This window comes from Poecilia mexicana, unplaced genomic scaffold (genome assembly GCF_051168715.1).
Source record: "Poecilia mexicana isolate PSO_F unplaced genomic scaffold, ASM5116871v1 scaffold_19, whole genome shotgun sequence".
Classification (NCBI taxonomy): domain Eukaryota; kingdom Metazoa; phylum Chordata; class Actinopteri; order Cyprinodontiformes; family Poeciliidae; genus Poecilia; species Poecilia mexicana.
Window position 1 is genome coordinate 24,124,516 of NW_028263388.1, and position 20,655 is coordinate 24,145,170.

General features: G+C 37.4%; 1 protein-coding gene and 2 long non-coding RNA genes across 4 annotated transcripts in view; 1 reads left to right on the forward strand and 2 right to left on the reverse strand.

Annotated features, from left to right (window-relative positions):
- Positions 1-890: 890 nt before the first annotated feature.
- The window catches only part of LOC106911505 (integrin alpha-X-like), a 29,974-nt gene continuing 10,209 nt past the window's right edge, over positions 891-20,655 (reverse strand). Inside the window, exons 7-20 of the mRNA XM_088000961.1 lie at positions 10,416-10,558; positions 10,002-10,152; positions 9,666-9,816; positions 8,892-8,980; positions 7,591-7,714; positions 7,301-7,437; positions 6,879-7,019; positions 6,543-6,764; positions 6,026-6,159; positions 5,712-5,854; positions 5,482-5,636; positions 5,261-5,386; positions 5,011-5,084; positions 891-1,265 (exon numbers count right to left, since the gene is read on the reverse strand). Coding sequence (XP_087857087.1) covers positions 5,064-5,084; positions 5,261-5,386; positions 5,482-5,636; positions 5,712-5,854; positions 6,026-6,159; positions 6,543-6,764; positions 6,879-7,019; positions 7,301-7,437; positions 7,591-7,714; positions 8,892-8,980; positions 9,666-9,816; positions 10,002-10,152; positions 10,416-10,558 — 1,737 coding nt within the window. The 3' untranslated portion in view covers positions 891-1,265; positions 5,011-5,063. The remainder of the gene's footprint in view (positions 1,266-5,010; positions 5,085-5,260; positions 5,387-5,481; positions 5,637-5,711; positions 5,855-6,025; positions 6,160-6,542; positions 6,765-6,878; positions 7,020-7,300; positions 7,438-7,590; positions 7,715-8,891; positions 8,981-9,665; positions 9,817-10,001; positions 10,153-10,415; positions 10,559-20,655) is intronic.
- On the forward strand, positions 10,637-15,125 carry LOC148153760 (uncharacterized). Of its 2 annotated transcripts, XR_015761514.1 has the most exons (6): positions 10,639-12,899; positions 13,007-13,100; positions 13,187-13,495; positions 13,581-13,757; positions 13,898-14,054; positions 14,148-15,125. It is a non-coding gene; the product is annotated as an uncharacterized LOC148153760 (long non-coding RNA). The 2 variants fall into 2 exon arrangements; XR_015761513.1 differs by having other exon boundaries at positions 10,637-12,899; positions 13,187-13,757.
- Positions 17,143-20,066, reverse strand: LOC106903738 (uncharacterized). Its single transcript, XR_015761516.1, has 3 exons — positions 19,306-20,066; positions 18,620-18,671; positions 17,143-17,797 (listed from the first exon to the last, which is right to left on the reverse strand). It is a non-coding gene; the product is annotated as an uncharacterized LOC106903738 (long non-coding RNA).

Sequence of the window (20,655 nt, forward strand, 5' to 3'; positions counted from 1 at the left end):
TGTCCTGTGTCACATTTTGTGATTTAAATGTGTTTAAAAATAAATGTCTATTTATGAATAAAATTTTCATGGAACTGATGAATTAAGAATTACTGGTGATGCATTAATCCTTAATTTCCAGCTAAAAGTATTAAATCAAAGCCAAAAACAAAGTCCACTTTTTTGAGCTTTACATCATGTTGTAATTTTATTCAGTCATCAAACCTGGAGTGTTGCCTTGATTCTTGCATGAAAGTTTGAGAAATCCTTTAATCTCCATGGCAACCATTCTGCTGTGCAAAAGGCCTGGGTGGACCTAGCTCCGCCTTCCAGACACAGCTCCTCCTCAGGGCTGCAGTTTCACCGCGACTTCCCCACTCAGTTCCTTACGACTAGCCCACAGCAGTTAGCCAACACCTGGTAGAACTGCTGAGCTCATTATAGGAGCTATGTCTCAGAGAAACCGGTAAAAACGTTAGTAAAGGGTTATTAATAAAGGAGCCATGTTGGGGTGACTTCCTGGAGGCCGAGTTTCAGAAAGAGCAGGAGTTTCTTAAAGAGATAGAAGTGCAATTTCAAAGCATTAAATATGGAAGTCAAACTTAAGTCATATTTGATACATATGGCATTTTTATAACAACTGAAGGTAACATAGTCACTTAATTGTACTATAAAATGGCGATATGTGCCTGGAAGATGCATAAAACTGAAACATTCTTTGGCCAGATGATCAGTGTTTTAAATTCATATCCCACTGAAAATGTACATTTGTTTTAATCCAAGTAAAACATACATTTTGAACTGTATATGAATTAAAAGTGATGTTAGGACCTATAAAATATCTTATTGAAGACAATTTGCAAAAAAGAGGGAAATAATCACAGATACATGGAACAAAATAAAGAAACACATTTAAAAGATTTAGTTTATTTGGATAATCACAAATTATATAAAAATCATTTATGATGAAATAGGCCACAGCAAAATTTTCACTCAAGGTGAGAGCTGCGCTACAAACAACAGTTTTAATCAACACTTTCCTAGAATAAAGAGAAACTACATTTTTACCAGATAGTTTGCATTTCAATGTAGCAATTAACAGGGAATGATCTGGAAAACACACATTGTGTTTGGTCCATTCAATAAATTAAAAGGCCATCAGTTAAATTTCATAGAAACTTTAATTATTATAAATGTCCCTGTCTGAGTGTCCGTCCTTCAGGTACAGCTTCTCCTCCTGCATTTTCACTCATCACATTGTTGTCCTTGCTTATGAAAAATCCAGCCTGAGAGAAAAACAGGAAAGAAAATGGAATGAAAATCACGTGTCGCAACTTAAATACTGGAAGGGTTGATGTTTTGTCAATTATTTTCTGACAAGAATCTTTGGGATTTCTAGAAAACCACAGATTATTCATCTTGTACAGAACGGCAGTAAGTAAACCCAGAAAGGCCAACCAAGCCCTTGTCGGCAACACTTTATTTGACGGGGTGTGAATAAGACTGTCATGACACAGTCATAAACATGACATAGCACCTGTTATGAAGATGAGTGAGTCTTCATGACACTTTTAATACAAAGTTGACATTATTCAAAAGTTATGACAACTTGACATTTACCAAGAAATCATGATCTGACAAAAATTGTTATAAAAGTATTACCCATTAAACTTTAAAAATTATGTAGCTTTATGTGTTAATATTTTATTGCTTGGTCATTTTGTTTCGTCTTAAATTAATTTAATCGATCCTAAAGTTTTACAGCAAGATGTCTACAAAACATTTATGAACTTTGCATTTGAAACATTAAGGCTGTTTTAAGTAGTGCAATACACCATCTCCACCAGTGAGAGGCAGCAGTGCACGAACAGGCGTACAGCGTGTGGGTGAAGAAGAAATCTTCCATATTGTGGGGCCAACCTAACACAAGTTATAACGGCCAGACCTCCTGTTTAAAAAGAAGCCAAAGTTTGTCACCTATTACATATGAGGTTTGTGTCTTATTAACTTTACATTTTCTTTGAGAAAACAACATTAACTCTGTTCTCTTTCTTTATAATGTTAGCTATGAGCAATTCAAGCTAATGGAACCTTCCTGTAATTTAATGTTAGCTAAAGTTATTAAACAACATTACTGTTCGGTCAACCCTTAACCTTAAACATAATTTAAAGGCAGGCAAATAGATTTTTCCCTCCAATTTTAATCTAGCAAAGTAAAAGCTAATATGTTAGTCAAAGTTATCTTTTATGTGCATTATTTAGCAGCTTGGCTGATGTTACATGGTGCTTGTGTTCTTTGCTTTGCCAACTTTAGCCACATGAAGAACAATTTTAGCCTAAGGGCACATGGTGGGGTGTGGGGTGGACAAATGTGGCTAATGAAGACATGCTGCAGGTGTGGAGGATGATAATGAGGACCAGCCACCAGAGAAAAAAGCCCCTGTCTGACCAAAGAGAAAGAAGCAGATGAAATATTCCCCAAGAAATTTAGGTAAGTCATTTTTGTGTTGCTATTTTCTCCAGGTGAAGGCAGGTGGGCGAGGACAGGTAAGTGGGGACGGGGAGCAGGAATCAACATCCACCAGCTGAGTTAACAAGTTACGTTTTAGACAACTAATTGTTGTCAAATGTAAAACTGGTGTTTAATCTATTTATTTATTAATAAACTTCCTGCAAACATCCATAAGCCAGAGTATCTGGTTGGAAATAATTTTAAATGCTCATTAAGTGAAAAGGTACACTGATGTGCCTAAAACTGTACATTAAATGATGTAATTTGAATAATAGTGGCAGTTTGTATGAACTGCCAAACAAATATTTGATTAGAATAATTTTGTTCAGCTCTAGTCATTATGCTACTTGTATTAAGAAATAATTGTATTGCACTTTATAACAAGATCATGTTGTTTTTTGTTTATGTGTTTTTGTTCTTTTTTAGGTGACCACATTGAATTGAGTCATCTCCCACAATGAGAATGTCCAGAAGAGATTCACCAAGTTTGAATTCATGAAAAGGCTTTCACCATGATTATCATTGACCACAACTATTGCAAGAACAGCTATAATTTCTGAGCATTTCCCGACACCTTCAAAGAGCAGCTTCCAGGAAATGAAGACAACAAGAAGATATCCCTGCTTTCAGAGTGTTTCAGGAAGGCTATAACGAAGGAGATGGCTGAATGATGACGGGCAACTTGGCTGATGTTACCTATTTTCTTAAGTTAAAGAATAAATAATTCTGCTTTAGTTTTTTAATTAGTGTTTCAGAGTTATAGAAGTTAAACTCTGTTTGATGAATAAGTAATCTTTTGTTTTATTCCAATGTACAAAGGGTTTGTTCAACAGGTATAATGGTAATTATAAGTAGTTCAATGTGTTTCACTTCACTTGAGGTAAGACTTAATATCAGTGACTCTGTTAGCACAGCTTTTGACACACTGACCGACATATTTATAAATGTTACTACTAGTTTCACTTTACTTCAGGGTAAGAGTTAATATTAATGACACTGTAATGACACTTAATGGCATCTTCATAACTGCTGCTACTTGTTTCACTTGAGGTAAAAGTTAATATTAATGACTCTGTTAATATAGCATTTGACACTAATAACACTTAATGACATCTTCATAACTGGTGCTACTTGTTCCCCTTGATGTAAAAGGAGTTATTAATGACTGGTATTAAATCATTTGAGAATGTAATAAAGTTTAATGAAATCTCTATTGTTGGTCCTACTTGTTTCGCTTTATTTCAGGTAGGGTAAATATTAACTACTGTTTTGTTAATGTTTTGTTTGATAGTGTAATAACACTTAATGACATTATTATGACTACTATTATGACATATTTATGACATATCATGATTCTTGGTTAATGTCAAGTTGTCATAATGAAGATAATTTTGTCTAAATGTCAAGTTGTCATAATGAAGACATTTTTGTCTAGGTTAATGTCAAGTTGTCAGACAATTTGAATAATGTCAACTTTGTATTAAAAGTGTTTTACCGAATGACACTTTGACAACAGTCATAAATATTTATGAAGACTTACTCATGTTCATGACAGGTATTATGTCATGTTTATGACTCTGTCATGACAGTCTTATTCACACCCCATCAAATAAAGTGTTACCCTCTCGTCTTTTCCAGCAGCCATTGTGCAGCACATACAGTGATAAAACTAGATGACCAAATGTGTTGGGCTCTGCTGAGGTTGCTAGGTATCATGTTGAGCTCAACTGCGGTTGCTAGGTACTAGGCAACACCACATTATGACTCAGCATATGGGAAGTTTTTGAAACAGCTCATTTTGCAGACACTGAAAGACATTAAGTTATTCCCCAAAAAGCCTCAGTGTCTTTTCGAAGCATTTTTGCTGTTTTTAGACACAGTAGAGACAAAGAAAAACATAAAAATGTCCAAAATGAGACAGCTCTGCCAGGCAACAGTCTCTGATACGGTGGGCTTATCTAAGGGGAAGTCCTTGTTGTCCCCCCGCACAACAAATGAACTCTCCTCTGCTCAGTCTTCTCATTGAGTAAATTTGATCAATTGCATTGAGAGACCGTTTGACCAAATCCATATTTTGTAGATTCAGAGAATATACAAAGAGAAGCTCCAGAAAGTAGCACACAGACAGAACAAGCAGGGCAAATATGGGAGCAGAAGAAAGAGGTCCAAAGACCTAGAGTCAATGCACATCTTCAGTTATTACAGCTAAAACTAGTGATCAGGCCTGAAATCTGGGTGCAGCGATGGACTCTGACGTGAACATTCAGAACCACATAAAAAAGCTACAAAGTCGGCCTTCTGCCTGACATGAAGCAGGAGAGACAGTCTAATTTAATGGGCAAAATCAGAGGAAAAACAAAGCTTTTAGGTCTCAGCAAACTATAACTTAAGTTTGTTGAACTTTAGAAATTTCTTCTAGATCCTGCTTCTGCCAAAGATATGCAGAGATGTAGGTTTTGTAAACATGTTATATAAAAGTTCACATATTAAGCTTTTACTTCCAGAAATCATTGACGTACTTGCTGAAGTTTAAATCCATCTTCAAATTATCTTCACACACTTCATCAGCTCCTCATCTGATCTCAAAGCCAAGCTGTGGATGACAGTAAACTATTCAGCAGATCAGTTTTTGAAATTACATTGTGATGTAGTTCTACATTAATGTTTTGTATGAAACGGTTATAGCAGTAACTCATCAAATGTAATGGAAAGGTTAAAGCTCAGTAAAGATCTTTCTGTTCAGATTCAGGATGTACAGGATTTACTCACAGGATGAAATGTTGTGGTTTTAACCTGTGGAGAAAGGCTTGGTCTGGGGTTTGAGCCAGAAGACAAACCATCAAACATGAATCTGAGCTCATTATTGAGTGGATTGAGAGCATCTTCTGGACAAGACTGAAAGACATTGAGATAGAAATATGATTAATTAATAAACTGTTGGATATTATATAGTTGTATAAGATTACTGTAACGGTTCCATTAGGACTTACCCCAATTCTGAAGTCCACATCAGTGCAGTTTTTACTATTTAATATAAGATTAAGCGATCCACTCTTGTGCCTCACATCCTTGCTGATCTCAGCTCGGTTGTTTGGTATCTTACGATTTGCGTCCAAAGTTAAAGTGAAATTAACCTGTGCTCGAGCTGCAAGATGTGTTTTGTTTGATAAAAGTTCTTAAATAAAATGGACAAATAGAAAAACTAAAGTAAGAAATGTACCTTCATTCACATTGGACAGTTTGCTCATAGTAAAGCAGACAGTAGCCTTGCTTGGCAGTGGTTTTGAACAGTCTGGGTTTTGAGTTGGAATCAGATTTGGGTTGAACGACACAGTGGCAGTCACTGTTACAACTGGTCTGGATCTAGAAACAGAAAAGGCCATGTTGTTTGTTTTGAGATTGTGAAGCAAGTAAAAACTTCATTCAGTAACATTCAGAGTTTTTATCCTGTAAACATATTTAGGTTGCAAATGAAGAAGAATTTGTTGAATTATGGAAGATGTGTGTTAATAAATAACAACAATGGGGACTTACCTGAGTAGGATAACTTTTCCCTTTGAACCCACTGCTAAGTCAGGAAGTCCATCACCACTCTGATCGTAGGAAGACTGACTGATTGAGATGCCAAATGACTTCAGGCCTGATTGGACTGCAGATGCAGCAATTCTCTGTGTAATGAGAAACATGTTGCTTTATCACGATCATCCATTCATTCTTTATACCAGCTTGTCTGTGCAGAGTCAAAGGGTGGCTGGGGGTAAAGGTCACCAGCAGACCCCCCATTAGGAGTGGGCTGGTGCATTAGGACTTAACCTAATGCAACCATTAGGTAAGACATAATGGACACAATTCTTAGTGCAATTGAGAGTAACCAATAAACCTAACAATCATGTTTTTGGTCTATCAGAGGAAGCCAGAGTACCTGGAGAGAACTTACAGAATAATATGAAGAACAAGTAAACTCTATTCAATAATGACCCTACCAACTGTGAAGGTTCAACTCATGTTGAAAAACAAAACATTTAATGGTTTGTGTTTGTGTTTTGCTCACCTGTGAGTAAGTAGGATTTATTTTTCTTCCTCCTTCTCCTTGGAATATGTAGATGCTGCCTTGGCCATCATTCTCCAAAGGAGCTCCAACGGCCAAATCATTGAATGTGTCTGCATTTATATCAGGCAGAACAGCAAGAGACGACCCAAACCTCCCTCTGACAGACTCATCACCTCTTAGTGTGGTTATTTGTGATGGTTTATCAAAATAACAAACCACACTCTGGAAAAATGAGAGGATGAGAACAACTTAAATGTGTTTTTCCAACCTTTAGCAGAACTTGACATGAGAAAAATTTTGGTTAGATAAAATAAACGTAAATGACTCGACATTTACCAAACGACTTAATTCACAGACATAAACTCGTCCTTCTCTATCAACGTCTTTGTACATCGGAGAGGATATGAGGATTAGATCAGTCACACCATCAGAATCCACATCCATGGCACAAACCTCAGCCCCAAAATATTCACCAGTCTGTGAAAAAACAAGTGCTTATGTGACACAAATATATTCCTCATCAGAATTTGTGTAAAACTCAGCAGATTAAGTAGCACACATGGTACGATGCTATCTGCCATTGTTTTTGCTGTTATCCATCTATGTATGCGTAGATCGCTCCATGCGTTCAGAGCATATGCAGGTGGATCCCAACAAAAATAATACCAGAGGAAAAATGTATAATAAATATACATTACTGATTATATTTACACACGCACTCAATAAAAAGTTCCTTTTATTCAATCAACTGTTTTTACCTGTGATTCAAAGGGTCTGATTTCATCTCTCGGTCGTTCATTGAAAGCTGTCATAACAACTCCTTTGTGTTGATTTCTTGGAGCACCAAGAATTGTCAGAGGACCATCATTTGTTTTAGCAACAGCCATGGAATAACCTGGAGTTCGATGGTTAAATAGTCAGAGACATCAGGGAAAATAGTGTTGGACAGTTAGATTCTGATTAACAAACATAGCAGATCTCTGGGTCAATGATATGGTGCAGATTAAAATCCCTACAAGACATTTTCATATTTTTGTCCTGGTCTTACCAAGGTAACTGTTAGGCTCAATGGACATTGGCTCAAATGAGACTGGTTTTAAATCAGCACCAAGTTGGTATTTCTTGTAGCCTCCTCTCCACTCGTCAGTACCAACTACAGTCATCTGAATATACTGCAATGAAAGAACAGATAGATCATTTTATTTGTATTCATTTGTATTCAATGTACCAGGACAGGGAGTTGGAGTTAACTCCCCCCTGACCTAGCTTGTAGTAGTAGCATTCCAACAGATCCAGGTTTTCACCTCTCGCCCACTTCCGACTTGTTCCAGTAGCCCATTTTTCATCAAGGTGCTCTGGTTCCCCAGCACTAGACCTTGTTTTGCTGGGTGACGTCTGAGCAGGCATATTGTGCATATCAATGTCTCTCATGCTATGAGGTAGGCAGTCTTACCTAGACTCAATGGGAGAGTCTAGTGACTTACCCATTGAGCTATCCAGTCAGCTTAAGTACCTGGGAATACCACAAGCAAATGGCAACCTTGATGAGGTCACAAGGAAAGGAGCCGTAAGGAAGGAGGCAGAGTACTAGTGAGTGTGAGAGTCACTGTCCAGGATGAAACATCCAAGATCCATAAATACATCAAGAGCATTAGAGGCTCAGATCTACCACACCAGACAAGACCCAAGGTGTAGGTTGTGCAAGGAGGCCTCTGAGACAGTCCAGCACATAACAGCAGGATGCAAGATGCTGGCAGGGAAAGCGTACATGGAACGACATAACCAAGTGGCGGGCATAGTGTACAGGAACATCTGTGCAGAATATGGACTGGAAGCCCTGAGGTCAAAGTGGGGGACACCCCCAAAGGTGGTGGAGAATGACCGAGCTAAGATCCTGTGGGACTTCCAGATCCAGACAGACAAGATGGTAATGGCGAACCAACCGGACATTGTGGTGGTGAACAAAGAACAGAGGAAAGCCGTTGTGGTGGATGTAGCAATACCAAGTGACCACAACATCAGGAAAAAGGAGCATGAGAAACTGGAGAAATACCAGGCCCTAAGAGAGGAACTGGAAAAGGCCTGGAAGGTGAAGACCACAGTGGTGCCTGTGGTCATCGGGGCCCTCGGGGCAGTCACCCCCAAACTGGAGCAGTGGCTCAAACAGATCCCAGGAACAACATCAGACATCTCAGTCCAGAAATGTGCAGTTCTAGGCACAGCCAAGATACTGGAGGAGAACCTGAAGCTCCCAGGCCTCTGGTAGAGGACCCGAGCTCAGAGGATGAAAGAGACCACCCACGGAGGGTGAGAGGGGAATTTTTTTAATATAAATTCTGAAGAACTTACCTTGACATTATTTACCCCAGACACATAAGCTGCTCTGAAGCCTTCTTGAGACATTTCCTGTTTCAGTATCTCTCCATCACCTTGAGGTCCTGCAAATTCAAAACAATTTATATTTTAGTTTTTTTACATGCTGTTCCTTTACACCATGGACTTAAAGACTTTGCCAAAAACAAAATCTAAAATTATTTAACCCTCCCACGTTCTTAAGAGTCGGGATCATTTTGGATATTTTCACCTAATAATCCGGTAGACTTGGTTTGATTGGGGAACAAAGTTGCAACATTTGTTTCATTTTCAGCTGAACTGTCAAACAATCCAAATTTGTTGAAGAACCTTTCCCCCTCCTCACCTGTGGGGGCGCTGCACCAAGACCTATTGAAGAAGATCATCTCTGAGGAAGACACTGAGTTCAACTTCCTTCTTCAGAAACAAAATGGTGTGATTTTACCAGATTTTAGCAGTTGTAGAATTTCTCTTTTGCCTTTAGCTAAAGACCGCGAGTCATTTCTCCCTCAAATGACACTGTGTCATTTGAACCAGGGGTCAATCTCCGTGTTTCCCCACTGTCTGACTGTGATATTTGCTGTGCTCCTCCTGAACGTTGCACTAAGACAGTGGGAGGGTTAAATATGTATTACTTAGAAATTTGCTATCATTGTGATTTATATTTGATTTATGCCTTTGTTAGCTATAAAAAAAATGTGGAGTTAAAATATTTCATGATGTTGAAAATTTTAAAATTGTTTCAGATCTTGTAAAATTATAAATTTGTACCTTTAATGGAATAGATTTTGACCTGCAAGTTGTCCCGTATTTTGTCAAGAGAATCAAAGCTTCCCACTTGAAACACAAAACCGTCAGCAGGTTGAGATGCAATCGTTCTGAGCTCTTGTTTTGCACTTGTACTTGTGAATGCGTTCCCCACCTAGAGGTGTAAATACAATGTTAGGAATTATGCTCCAGTAGTTCTTTTCATAACCGTAGTTATAATGATCAAAATAATTTTAATAACAATGATTTTTGCAGCATTAAAATGCAATGTGTTGTATTCTAACACACAAAAGACACATAAATATTTACATGTGATTGTAATTAATAATTGCAGCTTACCCCAATAGCAAATCGAAGAATGTTTTTTTGATCAGCTGATTGTGTTGCTGCTGGTAGGTTTTGGCGATCCTGAGACTCTCCATCTGTAATGACGATCAGAATCCTTTTCACATTTGACCTGGAACCCCTTTGTGGTGAGAAGACATCATCTCTGTTAAAAAAAAGAAAGTCATAATTATTATTTCTGTTCTTGCAGTCCTGTGGACAGAGAGGAGGGCTGGATTGTTTCCATTCTAAATTATGTAGACTTAATTTAACCGATGATGTGTCTACCACTGAAACCTACAAATAAAATTTTTGGGGTTCTTTGACGTGAAAAAGCAAAAAAAAACTTAACATGACTTCTAGTAATCAGTTTTCTCTGTAATAATATTGAAATAATGTAGTATATGCTAACATGTCAGAAATACTTACACAACATTTTGGATGGCTCCAGCTGTATTTGTTCCTCCGCTTATTTGACGGATGTTGTTAATTTGAGATTCCCAGTTGGAAGTTCTAAAAGTATTAAAGTAGTAATGTGTTTTTGGAGAATAAGAAAACTGGGTGATGGCAAACTGTAAAAAATAAAATAAAATAAAAGAATATGAAGTAAAAACGCATTTCAATAAAAATAAACTACAGTAAATTAAATGCAGCAAGGAAATTAAAGGGGATATATGTTTGGAAAAAAAACAACATGAAGCTTTTTGGTAGGTTTATGATCTTGCTGTACTGGGATTTATTTTTAGCAACAGTCATTTTTTCTGCACTTTTACTGAAATAATGAACCAAATTATCCAACACATTCTCACTCCCAACTCGTCACATATTGACGCTTGGGCAGGTACCCTCGGCGTCACATATTGACGCCAAGGGTACCCCCTTGGCGTCAATATGTGACGCGAAGGGTTCTCTCATTGAATGCTGTACCGCTCCCTAAGCGTCCGATACTGACGACTTAGGAACGAATGACGTGTCTATTCTATTTTTTTTAAAACCTTTATTTACAATTTATGTGCTAGTTTGAACAGGATATTAAGAATATTTACTACAAATACATGTCAGACGTATCGGTCACAATACTTTAATTCGGTATTTAAAAATAACTCCGTAAAATATAAAACCGGAGTTTTGTTGTGCTTGTTGTTAGCTTGATTTAAAAGCCTTAAAAAAAACTATTTTTGAGTATGATATCAATGATTTACACCAAATAAATTTAAGAAAAATTAAGATGTTTTCGTTTGTGACTGCATGCAAACTGTTCTGTAAACCTTTTAATATGTTCGATTGAAATAAAAATAAGGACGGATCCCACAAAAACCCAAGAAGAAGAAGAATCTGACGTCATCCTATGCGACACTTACACTCCGGTGAGTAGAAATCTGTATCTGTCAAAATGTTTTTGTACTCTAAAACCAAAAATAACTCCAAAGTGTTACGTTATAAAATTACTGATGGTAGTTTCAGGACTTAATGGCAGTAGGACTGTGATGCAAATGGTTGAAGACACGTTTGTAACATTTTTTTTTGCCGGAAAATATACGGTGGAAGCTAGCTAAATTAGCCTCTTGGAGGCTAATTGTTCCTGTACACTGTACCTGTACTTAATACGTTTAATTAGCCGTGATAAAGTCACATAATAATGTTTATAGTCATGCTTGTTGTTGCCACTTTGCAATATTGGAGGGTTGCTAAAAACATCAGTGCCCCGAGGCTGTGATGATCTTTAAAGTTCGGAACCCTGTCTGAATACACTGATTGCAGCTAGGTCATTTACTTGAATTAAAAATGAACTTGCGTCAGTACAGGCAAATTTCTTTTCTCCTGTCTGTTATTTATTGCTGTTGCAAGCCAGATGAAGAGAAGTAAAGATCTGAGAACCTGATCTTTGAACAGACAGAGACCATAGCTGAGGAGCAGCCTGGGATGCTTACTGAGGAGCATCCAATGATGACACCAGAGAACCAGGAAGAGACTGTGATAGTGCTTGATTTAGTTCCTGTTTCTCATCCTGTTGTCCCATCCTCAGTCTTTTCAGAAGAAGAAAAGACCCAGAAGCATCTCTCCAACTGCCTCTCCTCCCACTCCGTCATCTCTCCGTCCCCCACCCCCGCCCGTAGATCAGCCATATCTGCATTCATGTCACCTGCTGACCATGCCATCTCCTTAAGTCAGGGTAGACTATAAGAAGAGAAAGCGTAAGTTTTGTTTTCTTTAAATTCATGCATCCAACATGTCAACCTCTTTAGCACGATTCGTACCTGTGGAGATCCCAGTTAGAATTTGATTGTCCATCAGAATGTTTGAGGATCAAACCAGGACAGGCAGTCACTGTGGTCATGCTCAATGGTATGAATAACAATTCTTTGAATGACTCAAAACCATAATATAAAAAAACTATATTATAAAAATTTAAATAACTGTCAACTTTGGCTGTGTGAGTACTTTGACGTACATATCCCAGAAGGGCCGTCTGACTCTATTCTTGAGTGGTTATGCTATTCAACATTTTGGTGCAACTGGTTAAACACATTTGAATCAAATGGCTGAGGTGCCACCTCATTCATTCTGCATTCAGATCATATGAAGTCCTGGTAACATCAAAATTAATTGAGTGAGATGTTTTGTGCCAAAGAAACACCTAAAACTTGAAAGACACCTAACCTGTTCTTGATGCCTGATATTTGGACACCTATGTCCTATTTTATGTTTTCTTTTTTTAGCTCTCATTTTAAATCACAGTTAAGATCTCGGCTGACAGCTTCCTGAAATGATTTTTGAGCTGGAAGCCATAATATATGAGTTGGATAAGATGTTAAGGAAGGATCCCTTCAAGTGTCAAGCTTGTACCCCAGATGTGCTTTCAGTTTCAGTGGATGGAAACTGCAAGTATTACCATTTAAAGAATGCAGCAAGGTATTGTAAAATGTGTAAAATATAACAATTCTTTGTATATGTTAGTGATGTTCACTACCTTTGGTCAGTAACACCTCATTTAGTGTATTTTATTGCTTTGTTTTCAGATTGGAGGAACAGGCTATATTTCAGGACCTTTTCATTGCCAAGGATGAAAACGTAGGAACATTTGTGGACTGTATACGCAAATCAACCAAAAATGTAAGACTGCAGCTTGTAAATGTATAATAACAGTAACCTTTTAGCCTGTAATAACAGCTTGCCTGACTGAATTGTATGCATTCTAGATTTTGTGGTGGGCAGCCAGGGAGATCTCTCACAGATCCAGCAGCAAACTGGATGAGGAGGCTTGGAGCTAGCGGTGTGTAGACATGGAGTGCTGCTTAGTGCTCTTCGAGATAGTATGAGATATTTGCATAAGCTTTGTTCTTTCAACAAAGGCTGGCCAACAGACAATCACTTTTTATTTCCATGGATGTAACATGTAAGTACTGGCCATATCTTGAAAACTAACAAAAAGCTGTCCTGAGCTCCAACACCTGCTTAAAATGAAGCCATTTCTCTCAATTTTCCATAGCAAAGCCCATGAATGTAAGGTAAGGAACACTGACCAGGCATTGTATAACCTTGCTGGTACATACTGCATAAACATCTTAGACACAGTTGATATTGTTTGTGCAGATACAGATGGACAAAGCTTGTGCCAAGGCTCATTGCAAGATCAGAAAGGAGAAAACATCTTAGCAGTAGCTTTAGAAGATGTTGGTCACTTGAAGACTGATACAGACACAGAAGTTCTGTCTTTGGAAGAGATCCTGTCCGGTGACACAACATTGCCATGGCAACAATCACACAGTGGTAAGTAAACATACACTAATATGTTTTATACTGTCATCATACCTGACAGATAATATGACTAGATACTCCAGGTGTTGACCTCAACTTACAAATTTAAACTTTTAATGAGTTGATTTGTCCTTTTCATAAATGCATTTCAGACTCTCTCAGTCTTCAGACAAACAAGGGCAATTGACTACTTCATGATGGTAAAGAGACTGGAAGAGGAAAAGAGGATCTTTGTTGATGGACCATCGTTGGAAATCTCTGTCATCCTATGAAGACACTCTAAAGGAGTTTCCCACCTGTTATCGGGAGGTAAATTTAAAAGTAGGTTTTTAAGTAACGCATAATCATACCAAAAGTAAAAGCATCTAAATTTTGGATTTTTATTTATGTTCAACTTTAAAGGTTTGTCCTGTGCCCTAACTGACGAAGGTCCAAGAGGTCTCCAGAGCATCATCCTCAGAGAGCTGCAGCACCAACAGATGAAGCTGCAGGCAACAGAGTATTATCTACAGCAGGGGAGCCCAAAGTGGGTCCTGGAGGGTCGGCATCCTGCATGTTTTAGTTCTCTCCCTGGTTTAACACACCTGCATCAAATGATGGCTCGTTAGAAGGCCTAAGAAGAACATTGACAAGCTGAAAAGGTTGTTTCTACCACCAGGGAGAGAATAAAACATGCAGGATGCCGGGCCACTAGGACTGACTTTGGACACCCCGATCTACAGACTTTGTCAGGAGCAGAGAGTGTTTGACCTTTGACGACGACTTCAGTAGTGACTGATAATAGTCATATATATATATATATATAGTTTGCTCATAAGTCACAAAGAGACACCTTACAATTTGTTCTTGTGCTTTCATGTTTCCAAATGGGCAGTGTTTTATCTTGTTGATTCTTTTTTTTAAATAGTTAATTTGTTTGTGCCTTTGTATTTTCTAGAAGGGCTTACTAGAGCTGTAATTACTTCCACATGCATGTCATGGAGTGTGTTTCTTTTTCACTTATTTTTCTGCACATCTAGTGTATTTTCTAGGTAATAAGAGAAATTGTAGTTAATTTAATAGTTTTACTATTTTTACTTCAACTGGAGTAATAACACTTGTGCTTATGTTGAGCAGTTAAATGGCTACAATGCTACGTTAAGCAGTCCCAGTGATTCTGTAGTATCTAACATAACCAAGACATCTTTTTGGATCTTCTACTTTTCTTTTCTTTTTTTTATTAATATGTGCAGCTCTGACTTATTTCTTAATCCAAAGAATACACAAAGTGTGTACTGGTGGAACAATTTCTTATCCATGGTCAATTGAATGCGGTTCAGTTTGTCTGTCAATGTCTTTATTAAAAAGAAATAAGTTAAATAAAATTTCAGTACTTGTCAACTGCCAACTCTCCTGACCTGAACCCCAGAGAGAATCTGTGGGATATTGTGAAGAGAAAGTTGAGAGACGCAAGACCCAAAACTCTGGATGAGTTTAAGGCCGCTATTGAAGCATCCTGGGCCTCCATAGCACCTCAGCAGAGCCACAGGCTGATTGCCTCCATGCCGCATTGAAGGCTGCAAAAGGATTCCTGACCAAGTATTGAGTGCATAATTTAACATAATTATTTGAAGGTTGACTTTTTCGGTATTAAAACACATTTCTTTTATTGGTCGGATGAAATATGCTATTTTTTGGGGGGTTTTCATGAGCTGTATGCCAAAATCATCAGTATTAAAACAATAAAAGACCTGAAATATTTCAGTTGGTGTGCAATGAATCTAAAATATATGACAGTTTAATTTTTATCATTACATTATGGAAAATTATGAACTTTTTCACAATATGCTAATTTTTTGAGAAGGACCTGTAGACCTAGCGTTATTTATGCATGTCTAGGTTCAACAGTTGACAGGTGAAAAAGGAAGCCGACTAAGGTTTGGTAGAACTTGCTGTCGGTGTCATTTAGTTGAAATGCTTCAGATTTGGACCTAACTTCTTTTTTAAAACAAAGGGTCCCAACTTAGTGAAATAATCTTAACATTAACTTGGTATTTGGATGCATTTACAAACCAAAAGGGGTAGACCTCTATTTCAACTACAATAATTAGATGGACACAACTTAACTTACATTCTCTTTATGCCTTTTCTCTGCAAGCTTATGAAATGATGAAATGAACCACTGAGGCCTGAGGCCTCAGGCAGATCATACTTTTTCCACTAGAACAGATTTAGTCGGGCTACAGAGCTCAATTCTAGAGAAAATGCATCTTTGAACCATTACTTTCATAAAGCATTTGAAGATTAAGCCATCTCTACCACTCAATTTGAGATCAGTGATGGAGTTAGGGTTAACCCTAACCCCACTCTAACCTTAGATTGTTTTTATACAGTTTAACATAGTGCTTTTCTCGTAGAGAAACATTATGTCAATCAAACATAATTTAGATTACTATACTAATGTAGTTTAAATTACAGTAGACTCAAACTGATTCAATATTAATTTACTAAACTGTAATGTTTCTGGGTTTCAATCTGGGTTTCCTTTCATACACAAAATAAGCTGCAAACTTTAACTTAAATAATTAACCTTAGACAGGTAAACATGCTATTCAAAATACTTCTCCATAAAACTTTTTTTATGTGTAAATACTGATCACACTGAATAAAACACATAATAGCTTCACACAGTTCTACAAGTGTGTAGGAAACGAATCTGTTACACAGTTTAACCTTGCGTCATGCCTTAAAGACAACACACAGGGCAAACTTGACCAGCCTACAATGACGACCGGCTTGTCAGGCAAAAAGTCTTTATAAATCCCATCATGACTCTTTCTGTATCAAACGAACAGTTTCACTACATTTTGAAGTAACATTTCTGAGTGTATCGTTGACCTTGATCTTATTTGGCTACAGACAAATACGGTTGTCATCTTATTGAAAACCTTATTACCTCCCACAACGTGCTGATAGTGTTCCTTTCTTCTCTTAATCAGTCTGCCGTACGATGGCTGCGTTCCATTTCAGATTCCCGCCGATCAGCCGTACAATAATTTCTAGAACCAACTATGCGGAGCTGGGATGCTTATAAAAAGTCTATCTGTCACAAATGCCATACACAATTTTAAACACACAAAATATACATTTGCATTTATACATCTATATAGATATATCTATATAGATATATCTATATATAGATATACCTGTCCTGATATACATCTACAGATATATATATATATATATATAAATGCAAATTTATATTTTATGTGTTCTTCAAAATTGTGTATGGCATTTGTGACATAGGTTTATTAAAATGTATTGTTCTAATACAGTCAGTTGATCTGGACATTACAATGTATTTTTATCATGCTCTTCATCAATAACTTCACTTAAAGTTGCTGTGTTTAATAAGTACTGCATTTGAAAGCAATTTTATTATAGCATTTTGCAAATACAGTCTTGATTCACAAAATCCATGACACAAAAAAGATAATATTAAAATAATAGCTTTTTGAGTTAAAAAAAACACTTCCAATTAGTTATATTGACATCAAGTTGTGCTTATTTTGTTATGTATTTTTATAGACTGTACTTTGTACATCCACATCAACATTAAAAACACTCAAAAAGAAGTGTGTACAATACCATGTTTAAAGTTTTTAAGACTTTAGGTCATATTTACTGAACAAAATCTACAAACAATTCTGTTCTAAATTTCAAGACTTAATACAGGCACAATACCTGCCTGATGCAGTGACTCAATCAGCCTCACTTAGTCTTTAACAGAACTTGACAAAAATGTGTCAGTAAACAGCCCAACATAAGCTTACATATATTACAACCATAACATTCATTTCAGCGAATGGCCGAAAACAATATTACACAGAGAACTTCGTAAAATGGTCAAACTGCAGTAAAAAAAAGAAAAGAAATTAATACTTTGTAATACAAAAAAGAAAAGGCAACATCATGGAAGGACTTGTTCGCTGTCTGAAGGAAGTGGCACTTGGGGGACAGCAACATGAGAGGATTTACTTGCAGGTTCCCAGGTATCATCCCAGATTTTTCCGCTAGAAAAGAACAACAACAAAATAAGGATGTGGATTTTTTGTGCTGTAAGGTTCACAAATCTCTCTTTCTAAGATGTATACCTGACTTTAAAAGGAGGTAATGTAGCCAAAATATTTTCTATGCCTACATCCACCCAAATGCCAGCTAGTACTTACATCCTGTTTTGTCCTAAATATACAATATTATCTTGACTTATTAAGTGTTAAATGATAAACTGACTGCAGTCATTTTTACCACTACACAAACAATGAAAATCTCTCGTAGTGCTTCGGTTTCTTAGAAAAGTCTAAAAATCAAAACAGAAAAAAAGTGACAGTTTCAGATTAAATGTCCAGCTTATATTAATTATAAAAGGCAAAGTGTTAAATAATGAGTGCTGAATCACCTTTAAAAAGTCCAAACATCAAAATCAGCATTCCTTTGCTGATAAACGGCCTAATTTCGATATTTGGAGTTCTATCTCTATATTTCTGTTTCTGTGCAAATGCTGACTTTTTGTATGAATTTGTTTCACCCAAAGATGCTCTGACTTATGTGGTATAAGTATTACTGATTCATGGTGTAATGTCCGTTTTTGTCCTCATAAAAAAATAAAGACAAATATAAAGACAGAAAAGGAGTCTGGTAGGTCAGTAATTAAAGCCACAAAGTTTATAAGTAAACAACTGTGCTTATTTTTTGCAGACCACTGCCTCCCTTATCACCCCTCCCCCCATCTACTCATCTCCACACGTGGCAATGTCTCTCAGTGTATCTTGGCATGTTTGACTGGGGTGGGGATGTACTGTCACAGGGTGGATTAGTTAAACTTTTAGACTTACCGCATTAGTTCTACGCCCAGGGATTGATTTTGGGTACTACATTTCCACCAACCTAAATAACAAGAAAAGGAAAAAAACAATTTTAAAAACAAAATAAGAAATGAAGTCAAAGCGTGTACACTTGAAAACTGAAAACTAGTGTGGTGACTGTCATATTTTATAATCCTTCTAAACTTTACTCTTCTTTACATGGATTTACACATTTTCTCAAATTAGTTTAACATTAACTTTAACCACTTTACACTGGCCACATAAATGGAAACTAAGCCCAAAACAAGTTGTCTTTGCTTATAAACAATCTCTATAGGTTTTCTGTTTCTGTGAGAATTTTGACATTTTAGGGCTGGACTCCTTAAGTCGTGAGTTCAGTTTTCTTCTGGGTTCGATTCTTGGCCCGAGGTCTTTCTGCATGGAGTTTGCATGTTCTCCCTCTGCATGGTGGGTTCTTTCCGGGTTGTCCGGCTTCCTCCCACAGTCCAGAAACATGACTGTCAGGTTAATTGGTTTCTCTAAATTCTCCCTAGGTGTGAGTGTGAGTGTGTGTGTGTGCATGGTTGTGTGTTCTGTTTCTGTGTTGCCCTGCGACAGACTGGCAACCTGTCCTGGGTGTACCCTAGCAACACTCCCGACCGCAATAGGGACAAGGGTGTAAGAAAATGGATGAATGTAAAGAAAACAAAACTTACGCCACCCTGACTTAAGGAGACGGCATGGTCAGCAGGTGACATGAATGCAGATGTGGCTGATCTACGGGCGGGAGCGGGGGGGGAGGGCACAGAGAGATGCTTCTGGGTCTTTTCTTCTTCTGAAAAGACTGAGAGGATGGGACAACAGGATGAGAAACGGGAACTAAATCAAGCACTATCACAGTCTCTTCCTGGTTCTCTGGTGTCATCATTGGATGCTCCTCAGTAAGCATCCCAGGCTGCTCCTCAGCTATGGTCTCTGTCTGTTCAAAGATCAGGTTCTCAGATCTTTACTTCTCTTCATCTGGCTTGCAACAGCAATAAATAACAGACAGGAGAAAAGAAATTTGCCTGTACTGACGCAAGTTCATTTTTAATTCAAGTAAATGACCTAGCTGCAATCAGTGTATTCAGACAGGGTTCCGAACTTTAAAGATCATCACAGCCTCGGGGCACTGATGTTTTTAGCAACCCTCCAATATTGCAAAGTGGCAACAACAAGCATGACTATAAACATTATTATGTGACTTTATCACGGCTAATTAAACGTATTAAGTACAGGTACAGTGTACAGGAACAATTAGCCTCCAAGAGGCTAATTTAGCTAGCTTCCACCGTATATTTTCCGGCAAAAAAAAAATGTTACAAACGTGTCTTCAACCATTTGCATCACAGTCCTACTGCCATTAAGTCCTGAAACTACCATCAGTAATTTTATAACGTAACACTTTGGAGTTATTTTTGGTTTTAGAGTACAAAAACATTTTGACAGATACAGATTTCTACTCACCGGAGTGTAAGTGTCGCAGGATGACGTCAGCTTCTTCTTCTTCTTGGGTTTTTGTGGGATCCGTCCTTATTTTTATTTCAATCGAACATATTAAAAGGTTTACAGAACAGTTTGCATGCAGTCACAAACGAAAACATCTTAATTTTTCTTAAATTTATTTGGTGTAAATCATTGATATCATACTCAAAAATAGTTTTTTTTAAGGATTTTAAATCAAGCTAACAACAAGCACAACAAAACTCCGGTTTTATATTTTACGGAGTTATTTTTAAATACCGAATTAAAGTATTGTGACCGATACGTCTGACATGTATTTGTAGTAAATATTCTTAATATCCTGTTCAAACTAGCACATAAATTGTAAATAAAGGTTTTAAAAAAAATAGAATAGACACGTCATCTTATTTGTTCCTAAGTCGTCAGTATCGGACGCTTAGGGAGCGGTACAGCATTCAATGAGAGAACCCTTCGCGTCACATATTGACGCGAAGGGGGTACCCTTGGCGTCAATATGTGACGCCAAGGGTACCTGCCCAAGCGTCAATATGTGACGAGTTGGG